The sequence below is a fragment of the Meles meles genome, chromosome 20, assembly GCF_922984935.1.
Source record: "Meles meles chromosome 20, mMelMel3.1 paternal haplotype, whole genome shotgun sequence".
NCBI classification, from domain to species: domain Eukaryota; kingdom Metazoa; phylum Chordata; class Mammalia; order Carnivora; family Mustelidae; genus Meles; species Meles meles.
The window spans coordinates 16803751-16816605 of record NC_060085.1 but is presented as its reverse complement, the minus strand read 5'-3'; the positions used below and the strand labels follow the sequence as shown (position 1 = coordinate 16816605).

General features: G+C 47.7%; 1 protein-coding gene across 1 annotated transcript; it reads right to left on the bottom strand.

Moving 5' to 3' along the window:
- RTP3 (receptor transporter protein 3) lies at window positions 1-5007 on the bottom strand. Its single transcript, XM_045989864.1, has 2 exons — window positions 4584-5007; window positions 1-1919 (listed from the first exon to the last, which is right to left on the bottom strand). Exons 1-2 carry the CDS (start codon window positions 4736-4738, stop codon window positions 728-730), a joined length of 1347 nt encoding a protein of 448 aa, XP_045845820.1. The 5' UTR covers window positions 4739-5007; the 3' UTR covers window positions 1-727.
- Between the last annotated feature and the right edge of the window lie 7848 nt (window positions 5008-12855).

Here is a 12855-nt window from a genome sequence, read left to right as displayed (position 1 = left end):
ATTCTGAAAATGAAAAAGTCAGTGAAAAGTCAACGAGATGACTTTCCAGATGGTGTATGTTTATTTAATTACACATTGTGTCACAATACCATTCTACTAGTACAATAACACTTGTTATAAACCATGCAACAAGGAATAGTAAAGTCCAAAGAAATGAACCGGAGTTTGAAGGCTGTCTCCCCCATGTGGGTCCTGCCCCAGCCCTGAACTGTGTGGACCCTGCTACGGAGAACACAGTTTTGAGACCCAGGCTTTCAGCCCAATGAAAACACTCCAAGTGCCTCTGCCTGCGGACCTCCTGGGGTCTGTGCAAGCTTCTCTGGGAAGAGAGGATCCACAGGTCTCATGAGATTTCCAAATGGTTCTGTGAGCCATAAAGGCTTCGGTCTCAGTTCTCCAGAGAATGAGCAGAATTGCAGCATCCTTTGGGCAAGATAGAATTGAATTGAAATTAACATTAACCCTTAAAAAAAATCACATGAAATCATCCATTTAACATGAACAATTCAATGGTGTTTACTGCATTCACTGTGTTGTACAACGAGCCCCTCTGTCTCATGCCAAACATTTTCATCACTACACACCTTCTGTCCCCCAAAAGCCCCATACAGATTAATCCCTTTCCCCACAGCCCCTGGCAGTCACCACGCTACTTCCGTTCTCTGGATTTACCTCTTCTGGATATTTCCTATCCGTGGGATCATACGACGTGACTTTGAACTTGGCATCATGTGGAGGTCCACTGAATGGTCTCTACGATAATCACCACGACAATAATCAGAATGAAAAAACAGCAGCAAACATTCGAGTTCTTGCACCTGGGATTCTGGGGTGTGTGGGGATAGAGCACCTCACTACGGGTACTGACATGGATTCTCCTCTCCACATGGTGTTGGGTGTTTGCTCTCGGGCTCCAGTGGGTGGGGAGGATTGCAGCCTCCCTGGACCCAGAATGCCAGGGTTGGGGTAAAGCCTTTCCTTTGTTTGCCATGTTGATCCACTTCTCTATGTCTACTGTGCAGTTCCCCCTCACTGTGCTGGCGGTGATGTTCTCCCTCACTGTGCCCACAGTGACGTTCCCCTTCACTGTGTCTGTGGTGACGTTCCCCCTCACTTTGTCCGCGGTGACGTTCCCCTTCACTTTGTCTGTGGTGACGTTCCCCCTCACTTTGTCCGTGGTGACGTTCCCCCTCACTTTGTCCGTGGTGACGTTCCCCCTCACTTTGTCCGTGGTGATGTTCCCCTTCACTGTGTCTGCGGTGACGTTTCCCTTCACTATGTCTGTGGTGACGTTCCCCTTCACTGTGTCCGCGGTGATGTTCCCCCTCACTTTGTCCGTGGTGATGTTCCCCTTCACTGTGTCTGCGGTGATGTTCCCCTTCACTTTGTCTGTGGTGACGTTCCCCTTCACTGTGTCCGCGGTGACATATGCCTTCACTTTGTCTGTGGTGATGTTCACTGTGTCCACTGTGGTGCCACTTCTACTGGGAAAGGGCATGGGAATGGTGGTCCCAAGAGCAGCTGAGCTTATGGCAGGAAGTGACGGGGACACTGGTGACTGCACGGCCTCACTGAAGCCACTCTGAGCACAGAAGCCCTGCAGACATGCCTCGCAGTTGTTACTGTCATGCGGCCCTTCAAGAGTGATTTCCCTGACGGTAGGGATCTCCTCCATCGACTTAAATCCTTCTCTGTAGCATTTCTTCAGAATTCGGAATACCAGGTTGTTCAGGATCCTTGAGATGTTCTCTTTTGTGAACTCGGGAACCTCAAATGGGGCTTGATGGCACTTCTGACATCTCTGGGCAAAGACCCTCATCTTCACGTTGCCCCTGGGTTTCCCCCCAGTCTTGCGCATGTGGAAAACAACCTGAACTTGAGAAGAGGCCCAACTGCGAGAGCACAAGGAGCACTGGAACCTGTAGGGACAGGAGACAAGACCCTCAGCATGGCCCAGGATGGCCGAGCTGTGGGCTGAGCCAGAGGGAGGAAGGGGCGCCCAACAACAGAGACATGACTTGACTGGGGTCGAGGTTGGTGGGAAGACGTTAGCGAGCCCCTTGTTCCTATCTCCGCTGTGCCACCAACATGCCCTGGGATCCACAGTTGTCTGTCATGAAAATAGCAGACCACAAGCTCTTGGTGCTGGAAGAGACCTTCTAAATCTGACATGATGGGGCTAGAGATGAGGTGCAGGCTGGAACCCATCGTGTGCAGAGGCTTGGTGGGTGTAAGAAGCAGGACCGGATCTCTGGGCTCCTGAACCCAAACCAAGGCTTCTTCAAATGTAGACTGAAGTGGGTCAGAGGCTATGGGTGCAACAATAGCTATTACACCAGCCCCCAAGAGCTCTGAACTGAAATCCACAGATGGCACAAGTGGGTGCTGGTAGGTACTACTGTCTGAAAGTCGGTGTCTCCCCACAAATTAACAGGTCGGAACCCGAAGTCCCGAAGGTGATGATGTTAGAAGGCCTTTGGGAGGTGATTAGGTCATGAGGGCAGAGCCCATGTGGATGTGATTAGTGCCCGTATCCCAGAGACCCCATAGAGCTCCCTAGTTCCTGCCACCATGTGAGGATACAGGAGAAGTCCACAAACTGGAAGAGGGCTCCCACCAGACCAGATGGCACCCTGATCTTGGAGTTCCAGCCTCTAAAACTGTGAGCACTACATTTCTGTTGTGTCTGTTGTGTTTAGTCTGGTGTTAATCTTATTTAAATTTACTTTATGTTTTATTACCCCACCCCCAAACAGACTAAGACAGTAAGTCGTAGACCCACAGATCAAGGAGGGTCTACGAGGGTCTACTGTCTGGAGGAAAAGCATTGCTTTGCCCTGTTGCCCAGGGGCCCCCAATCCATCAGAATGACAGGGAGATCACAGTGTCCAGCTCTCTCTCTTCTTGCTCCCCCTCCCACCCAGTTCATTGCTCAAGGTGGCCTGGAAAACCTCATATTCTGTGTGCACCTGGCCTCACACCTTCCCTTCTCTGCAGGGAAGAGGGCAACTTCCTGAGTTCAGATACTGGACAAACACATGACAGTATAGATGGAGAGAGGGGAAGAAGGCACCCAAGGACATGGCTGCACCGAGGACAGGAATCACGGGAGAGGCAGAAATTGCAGAATGGCAGGGACAATTCCTGCTCGCTAAATTATCCAGGCACTCCCGCCCGCTTCCCAACGCCCTCACAGTTAGGTTGGGCAATATGACTGGCTGCCCGATGGGATGCGAGCCATGACATGTGTTACTTCCAAATCTGGCACGGAAGCTCTTGGAAAACCCTCCAGCTCCTCTTTCTCTGCCTCAATGATTTGGGGACAGTGTGTTAGGTCAAAACACTGATATTTCGAGGTTTTCCTGTTCTAGCAGCCAAGCCTCACCTATCATGGGAGAGTGAATTGGAGGGGGCTGGGAAGAATGAGCCGGTCAGGATTTCCTTCTTGTGTCTTGATTCCGGCCACACCTCACAGGGTGAGCCTGGCCATGAAATGAAAGGAAGAGGAAAAAAGGCTCGGACCACCACGAGAGAGATGAGGTTACTGGAGTTATTCGGAGTTGGTGGTGCACGGGGAGGGGGGGCTCTGCTCTCCTGAGCTGCTGTCCCCAACCCTCCCTCTGGGTTGTATTGCTCGGTTCATGTGGCAGCTCAGAGGTCAAGGTTCTCCAAAAAAAGCAGGGTGGGGGCTGGGGGTGGGGCTGAGGTTTTGCTTGGATGTTCCTGGTGCCAGCTCCTGGCCTGGGAAAGCCGTGGGCCACAAGGAGAGGACAGCTGTGCCTCCTCTGCCCAGACCCTCCCCCAGAGAGAAGGGCAATGGGCAGACACCAAGTCTCAGGCCCCTACCCTCTTTGCCCCTTGACCCTTGGAACTCTGCTACCTCACCTGGGGAAAACAGGGTAAGGCTTTGAATGAGTTCTAAGAGTCTTGGATTATTTTTTGTTTGTTTGTTTGTTTGTTTGTTTTAGGATTTTATTTATTAATTTCAGAGAGAGAGAGTGCACAAGCCAAGGGAGAGGGAGAAGCAGGTTCCCACTGAGCAGGGAGCCCAATGCAGGGCTGGATCCCAGGACTCTGGGATCAGGACCTGAGGCAAAGGCAGATGCCTAACGGTTGAGCCACCCAGGCACCCCCAAGAGTCTTGGTTTAAAAGGATCCATCAGCCCAGAGAAGAGGAGTCAAGTTTTCTGCATACTGCTCAGCTACGCTAACCTCTGCCCTCTCCTGGAGGGGCCTCCTCTGCCCACAGGGCCTCTCCCTCCTGGGCTCCATAGACAGCCCCAGGTCCCCAGGAGACAGGGAGCATAGGTAGGGAACTTTGCCCACCCAGCTGTCCTGCAGCTCCTCCCTTCCCTCTTCCTCACTGCTCCCCACTCCACCCTGATGCAGCCAACACCGGTGCCCAGTCCTGCTACTGTTTGGGATTCGCTGAAATAAAGCTAAAACTTCTGCATGATGGGCACCGTACTTCCTGTAGTCTTCCATGTGCAAGCACGGGATAGAACAAGAAAAGGAGCAAGGATACACGGTAATGAAAAAATAAGAATTTTCTGGAATACATACCATCCCATTCCCCCACTCACCTGGCAAAGGCCCACTGCTGGTACTGTGACCACCCCGGCTTCAGGCTGTTGGGAAGAAGGTCTTTGTCTTCTGTCAGGGTCCATTTGTGCCATGGCTTCACTTCCTGGATTAATTCCTGGAACACTTGCTTCCATAGCTCCATGTCCTGACTCATGGTATGCTGTGTGGACAGCTGCGTACCTCAGGATCTCTGGGAGGCTCTGACAGGTCTGCAGCAGGACACGAGGTTTCCCACTTTAAAGAACAAGGGCTGGGACCCGCCTTTGTGTACATGACCTGGGCCAGTGGACCAGGTCTTTGCCTCAAAGACAAAGGTCAGTTGAATCTGGCTTCCAGTTTAGTGGACTAGCGAGCGCTAGCCTCCTCCACGGGGAATTTCCAAAGACACCGAATGCATGGTTTCATCCAACAAAATGTGAGCAAGGGAAAGCTCCGGACTCTGGATTGGATCAGCAGATAAACTGCCTGTAACCCGGAAGACATTCTTTACTTCAGAAGCCTCCGGAAATGGTGGAGAGATGCAACTGTCCCTCAGAACAATGTATTCCTTAAACTATAACCCCTGGAAGATTTTACTAGTTACCAAGCACATTTAGATACGGCCATAAGAAAAACACATACTGGCAACAGGTATTTGGGGGAAAGGACGATATATGACCGTGAAGCTGAGCAGCTGGGGATGCCCGGCTTGCTCAGGGCGGAATGTCACCCGCTTCCTGGAAGCCGAGCAGCTGGGAACACCCGGGCCCACTCAGGGCGAAACGGAACACCGCCTGCTTCCCTTTTCCGTTGTCGCTCCTTCCTCCTCCCCAAAGCGCCCGTTAGTTGGATGAGTCCTTTGTGCTTGGTTAACTATAAACTTTACCCTCCTTCTTGTTTGTCCACAAGCCAGGTGACTGATGTTTGACCTTCATCGGCTCTTCTGTGGGTTATTGTTTCTATCCAATAAAAGTGAGACTGAGGAGTTGCTCGGGGCAGTGGTCTTGTCGACTGTTGTCCCCTCCTCCCTTTCTCTTGCAGCTGACTTGTTTGTGCCTAATTCTTCTCCCGTTTGCCGCCGACTGGAAGTGGCAGAGAGAGCTTGCAGGAGCTCTTTCTGTTTTAACACTTGGAAGTCCTTATCCACTGGGCTGCTGTGCCCGAGACTGGGGAGGAGAGATGCAAAGAAGGGCATGGCCATGGTGGGCCCTCACTGCTCCCCAAGTCCCTGTTCTGGGCTCTCTGCTTCCTGTTTCCGCTGGTCTCTGTACAACTGGATCTCACAGCCCCCAAGCTGTCCTGGCTTCTAACCCGGAGGCCATTCTCCTCCCAACAGGGTTAGGGACACTTGCTATTGCTCTTTCTGAACACTGGCTGGGCCCTGGCTCTGCCACTGGGAGGCGGCCACGTCGGAAAACTTGGGACAGACGCAGATGAGCTTGGACAAGACAGCACTCGGCCTTCTCGTTTCAGTCCCTGTGCTGAGCACAAGTGTCCTCTTCATGGTCTATCTGTGCCACGTTTGTCAGATTTTTGTGGTTTTTGTGGGTGATCTCTTTGTTTCAAGTGGCCCCAAAGCCTAGTGTTTGGTCTAGTGCGCCTAATGGTGAGGAGACTAGGATGTACCTTCCAGAGAGAGCGTGTGCTCGATAAGCTTCATTCAGGCACGAGTTCTCGTGTTGCTGCCCGCAAGTTCATACATGAACATTATTTACTACATAAGGTATCTTTAAACAGAAACAATGCAAGGTCATGGATTGCTCAGCTGCCAAAAATGTTGTTGCTAGAGGCTGGCAGGAACTAAGTCTGCATTTCCCTGGGGAGTCATGGTTCAGTATTTGTTATTTTGGTGTTCTTGGCAACTTTACGGGATTTACCGCCAAAAAAAAGGGGGGGGGCTGTGTTTTCCTTTGTCTACTCAGTGGTTTGTCTTTCCTCCCCATCCTTCAACGGGGAGAGCTGGCTTGGCGAAACTAAACCACTTTCAAGCCTTGCCCTCACCCATTATCCAGTTTTTGTCCAGAAAGTTGCTAATGACTAGTACTGTTAGCTCTGGTATAAGACCCTGCCAAATCTGCAGGCCATCTGCTAGCCCTGTCTTGTCTGTGGCCCAGAGTTCGGAGTGTCATTCTTCTCCCAGCCAGGTTTCTGCACTGGTGGTTACAACTGATCGAATGCACCGGGAACTGTATATCCAGCCATTTCAGACTGTCATTTCTTTTTTCTCTGATGTACCCAATTGCCTGGCCCCTGGGGAGTGGCGGATAGATTCGGAAAGCAAGTGCACTCCATCCTCAGCTCAGTGCTTTCTGAGTCCTGTGCCAAAAGGGGTCTGGCCCCTTCTGGAAGTCCCTTATCACCCCTTTCCCTTGAGGTGCTCCTGGGTCTCTCCCAGCAGCAAGACCTGGTCTAGAGAATGAAGCTGATCTAGAGAACTAAGAAGTCCCTGGGCTCAGTCCTGTGATGCTCCACCGTGTAGAGATTCAGAAGAGGAGGGTGATCCAAGAAATGAGATGTCAAGTTTCTGCAGTTTCTGCATCAATTCCACAGGAAATCGAAATCATCTGTGTGACATCACGAGGTGCTGACAGATCCCATATTAGTCTCAGTTTCTGTGTTCCAGACACTAGGGTTACGGAGGCAAATAAAACAAAGGCTACCCTCCCAGAGCTTGTGTTTTATTCAGATGGGGAGAAAGACAGTGACCCAGTAAGCAAGCAAATGTTCAATGTCATGTCAGGTAGCCATGAGCGCTATGGAGGAAAACAGCATGGCAAGGGGCTGGAAGGAGGAACGGCATGGGCGCATGGGCAGGGTGGCAGTAGGGACAGCTGCTCTAAGTGGGTGGTTATAGAAGGCTGCCCTCTGAGATGACATTTGAACCAAGACCAGTCTGAAGTGAAGGACTGGGCCAAGCATATACATGGGGGGAGGAACAGTCAGATCAGAGAGGACAGCCTGTGTGAAAGCCCAGAGGTAGAAGTGGGCCTGGTGTGTCCGTGGAGGAGGAGGGAAACCAGGGTGGCCAGAATTTAGTGAGCGGAAAAGGAGTACATGAGGTTGGAGATGCAGCTGAGGGCTGCAGGGCCTTGTAGGATTTTATTCCAAGTGTGATGGGAAACCAGTGAAGAGTTTGGGTACGAGAGTTAGAAGGTCTGATTTTGCGTTGTTATCTTGGCTGTCTGACCTGTCCACTGAAGCTCTCTGCTGTCTCGGCACTGAGGTAGGGAAGGAATGGCTGTGCTTAGTGGGTCAAGGACAATGCAGGGAAATCACCTAGAGTCTTAGCTTTAAGAGCATTTAGGTCAAAATAAGACTCTTCTCTTTCAAACTTGACTACATTGGAACCTCTGAGATCTTATTCCCCAAGGAAATTGCTAAGTCAAGTTTAATTAAAATGACTTCCACTATTTTTCTTTGATTTTGCACTGTCCTTCTGGGGACTGCAAGCGCGAAAACCAAACCAGACCAGACCAAAACTCCATAAACTGTTAGGTCCATTATTAAACGAAACGAGACTGAGACAAAGTGAAAGTTATTTAAAGCTTTATTTTATGATAAGTATTAGAAGTTAGACTGATCGGTCAAGGGAACGAGACTGAGACAAGGTGAAAGTTATGCAAAGCTCTATTCTATGCTAAGCATTAGAAGTCAGACTGACCGGCCAGGGCCATCTCTGAAGAGAGCGACCACCCCCAGCTTACAGGCTCAAGAACTGACTGACTGACTGGTTGGGGCTGCCTCTGAAGAGGGCGACCCCTCCCCATCTTACAGACTACCTTTTATAGAGCAAAAGTCTGGCCACACATAGGTGGCCAATGAGATTGTAGTCATGTTAGGTCACACGCAGGTGGCCAATTGAATTACAATTTACCCTATAGTAGCTGTTTGAACTAACCTATTACTCTGGTCAGAATTGGTGCTCAAGGTTGGCGCCCACACGGTGGGGTTTACGTTCTTTGGTGGTTAGGGTATAAGGATGTGTGTTTCTTACTGATTGGACGTCTCCACCTGGCCCGACTCGTCCTTGTATTCTGGGCTCTGTTATCAAGAACTGGCCGACCTGGCCTTGTATTCTGGGCTCTGTTATTAGGAACTAGCTGACCATATTTTACTGGTTTCCCAGACTTGCTTCGAAGTAAGTTTCTCTGGGGGGAGGGGGACAGGGTCAGTTTAAGTTTTACTGCACAAACAGGGGCACCTGGGTGGCTCAGTGGGTTAAAGCCTCTGCCTTCAGCTCAAGTCATGGTGCCAGGGTCCTGGGATCGAGCCCTGCATCGGGCTCTCTGCTCAGCGGGGAGCCTGCGTCCCTTCCTCTCTCTCTGCCTGCTTCTCTGCCTACTTGTGTTCTCTGTCTGTCAAATGAATAAATAAAATCTTTAAAAAAAAAGTTTTACTGCACAAACAACAAAATGGCTTTTAACCAAGATGGAGTTGCTCTGGCTAAATAGGTCCTTGCAAAACCAATTTAGTTCCTCCAGAGACTGATAAAACCGTCATCAATCTCCTCATCACCAATTCCTAAGGACAGACTATACCACCCTTGGGACTTGGGCAAATTCTGTTTGAACCACTGGTTTTATTATTCAACAGAGTATTCTTTACTTCTACCCAACAGATGACTTGCCTTCTATATGATACGTTTCCATTACTGGCTATCTGTTCACTGAGAGAACTTCATACCGGAGTTCACGTTCATTGCCTGGCCCAGGGCTTATGTAATGAAAAGTCCAGAATCAGCATGAGACCCTGTGACTTTAGAAGCCTGGGCCGGACCCCAGGAGTCTCTTCCGGGGCACAGCACGTGGGGCAGCTCAGGTGGAGGCCCCTAACTTCTGGATGGGAAGGTGTACAAGCTGGTGCAGTGCCCAGAGGTGCTTGAGGCCATTGAGGATGGAGACCCCCCAGGGTGGACAGTGATCCTCCTGCGCACACTCTGTCCTCTCATGCTGCATCTTTGAGTTCCAAATTTGTTTTTAAAATTAAAAACAAATTTGTTGCTAATGATGAAAAAAGGGTTTAAATATATATATATATTTTTAAATATACATTGTTAGTAAACCGTCTTACAGTGGTGCCCCGCCGCACCTCCCCCAGGCACCCACAAAGGGGTGTTATAGGAAGGCTGGTGCACTGAGGGCGCCCTAAGTGGAGTACCGAGCCGCAAGGTATCCGGGTAGCTGGCTTCTGGCCTCGGCGATCCCAAGTGGGGTTGCCACACGACACAGCTTCACTTGGGTTTGCACTTCAGCTTAATTCCAATTTCAGTAACAACGAATAAAAAATATAATTAGCGAATTTTACACTACAATTAGTATCTTATACTAGGAGTCGATTCATGCTCATCTGAAACTCGAATTTAAATCGGGGTTCCTGGTGCTGGCTTTGGGCTGCTAAATACGACTGCTATCGTGGGGGGCGGAAGGTGCGGTTCGGGCCCCTAGCTGTGGCTCGGAAGAGAGCTCCGCCGGCTCCAGGAGGTGGGCGGAACGCCACAAGTCTCGTGAGAACGGGAGCCGACTAGGGGCGGGCCGGAAGTGTGTTGGGCGCGGCTGGGCGGGGCCGGAAGTGTACTAGGGCGCGGACTGGGCGGGGCCGAGGGACAGAGAGGCGGAAGTGGTAGCTGCTCGGGAGTGTTGTTCGGCTGCCAGGCCAAGCAAGGCCCCTCACTTGGGACCGAGTTAGACGAGTAAGAGTAGCAGGACCCTTCCAGTGATTTGAAGTACACGCTGTTGAGATTAGACCCAGAAGCAACGTAAAGGAACAAAACTCTCCCGTGTAATAGTTCAAGTTATTCAAGTTTGGGCTTGTGTCCTCTCTCCCCCCAGTATATAGTTCAAGCTTCATGGCGAAGGGAAAAAGAGAAGGCAGCGACTAGGTGACCTGCAGTCCTACTTGTTACAGGCTGAAGAGTGACGCCCAGGATTTAAATATCTCCTTGATAGTAATCCCAGTCTCACCCCAAATGGAGCATCTCCAGTTCCAGTAAATTGTCTTGAAGTAGAACAAACAAAAATAAAAATTTTTTCACAATTTTTTTAAATGAAAATGAGAACTATTAAGGCTAAATAAAGGGGATTTAACCATGTTCTTCCCTGATCGGGAAAGGAATAAAACACTGCAGAGAGAGTGAAAGGTATTTTACAGTGTTTGGTTAGGTAGGGAACTAGCGAAGTGGGAGATGAGCCAACAGAGATGAGCAATATACACTCCCCAGTCCACTGTTATTGGTCCTGGAAAGTCAGTCCACTTTAATCTTGGATATATTTCGTTCATCTTATTCTAAATCTTTTTAAAATTGCAGTCACTGTTGTTGTCCTAAATACTGCTAAAATGTACCCCTTGTTTAGACCATATTTTAAGAAAATAGGTATGAGGGCATTCTTTATACCATTCATATCTATCTTGGCTTCTAAGATTTTTGACTTAAAAAATCTGTTCTGCAATATACAGACAGAAGAATAAGACATATATACCAGCATAATGAGTAATTATAAAGCAAATATTTGTAAAAATAACCTCCAAGTTCAAAAAATAGAATATTGCTATTGTGAAAATGAATAAAGGAAATCTTATTCAAAATAGAGTTAGTAGTGGGTGGGGAGGGGCACCTGGCTCAGTTTGGTAAATGGAGGACTCTTGATCTTAGGGTCATGAGCTCGAGACCCATATTTACGTTAAAAAAAAAAATTGAGTCCAGAAGACATGAAGGGAAAGTGCTCATGCACGACCACTCTCACAGCCTACATAGTCCTGCACGAAGAAAGAATAGAAGAAGGAATATTTCCTGATCCCTCAGAAAGAGCAAGCTGTGCTTGCCTGCAGTCAACGAGAGGCCACCACCACTTCCAACTCTCCTTTTCCTCCAATGACCTTTTGTTCAAACCAATCTCTCCCCAAATCCTTCTTTCTTCCTATAAATGGATATTCTCCTCCTTTGTTCTCTGGACTTGTCTATTGGTCACCATAGTTTGCAAGTCCTGAGTTGCGATTCTTTGCTATTCCTGAATAAACTCATCAGGTAACCTTCATTGTTAAATTTTGAAGGTCGACACCATCATTCTAAGAGCCCCCTGGCCTCTCTAGAAGTGACCACTCTCCTCTAACTTTGGTGTAATAATTACCACGTGTGTGTGCAGCTCTATTTTAAAAAATTTTGTCTTTTAAAAATGTCACATAAATAGAATCAAACTAGATGTATTTTTTGTTTTGCTTCTTTTAGTTAAACGAGGCCACTGATAGAGATGGCTCTAAAGCTTTGGTAGCTTATATAGCCAAACTGAAACCTAGGTCAGAATCAATGCATCAGAACCCGAGAAAATGAAACTTAAGGACAACCAATCATAGCCAACCAGACTTTCCCAAATAAGGTTACTGTGTAAGCTATAGCCGATCAAATAATTTCCTTGCTTGGCTTCTCAGTCTTCTCTAGAAAAAAAGATGTTCCCTAACTCCTGTGGGTGGAGCACACCTAGCTGCTACTTTTGGTCTGGAGCTGCCTGATTCCAATTGGTGAAGGCTGAAGTAAATTCTTGAAAAATGTTACTGTGCCTCAGTTTATGTTTTAATGCTTCTTTACCCGATAGTATATAAGTTTTACCCATGATGTTTCACACTGCAGTAATTTATTGATTCTCAATCCTGTATATTCCAGTGAATGAAAACTACAGTGTTTTTATCCATACTGCTGTTGTTCCCTGTGTGAGTTGTTTCCAGTTTTTGCTTATAATAATGAAACTATCCATATATTTAGCCACATTTGTTTTTGTGCATTTATATGCCTTTTTGTTGGGTTTATAACTAAGAATGGAAATGTGTGGTCAATATGCATATGTTAACCCTCAGTAGATAAGCCAGTTTGGGAAAGTTTATGAGTATTTCAATTACTCCATTACTCATCAATACTTGATATTGTCACTATTTTAAAATTTAAATTTTCTAGTGACCATTTAAAAATATTTCCCTATGACTTAAATTTATGTTTTCCTGATTATTGTTGAAATAAGAGTATTTTTTCATAATGTTGATTGACAATTTGATATTCTCATTTCTGAAGTACTTGGCCACGTCTTTTCCTCATTTTAAAAACTGAGTTGTTTATCTTTTTATATTGGTTTGTTGGAATTTTAAAAATACATTCTCTGTATTGATTCTTTTTCAGTTACTTGTGGGACAATTGTGTGTTTCATCTTTCTACTTTGGAGAACTTTACGATGATAAATTTAAATAAAATAAATACATATTATCTAAAATACATAAAATAAGAGAAATAGAGGAAATAAATAGCTTGTT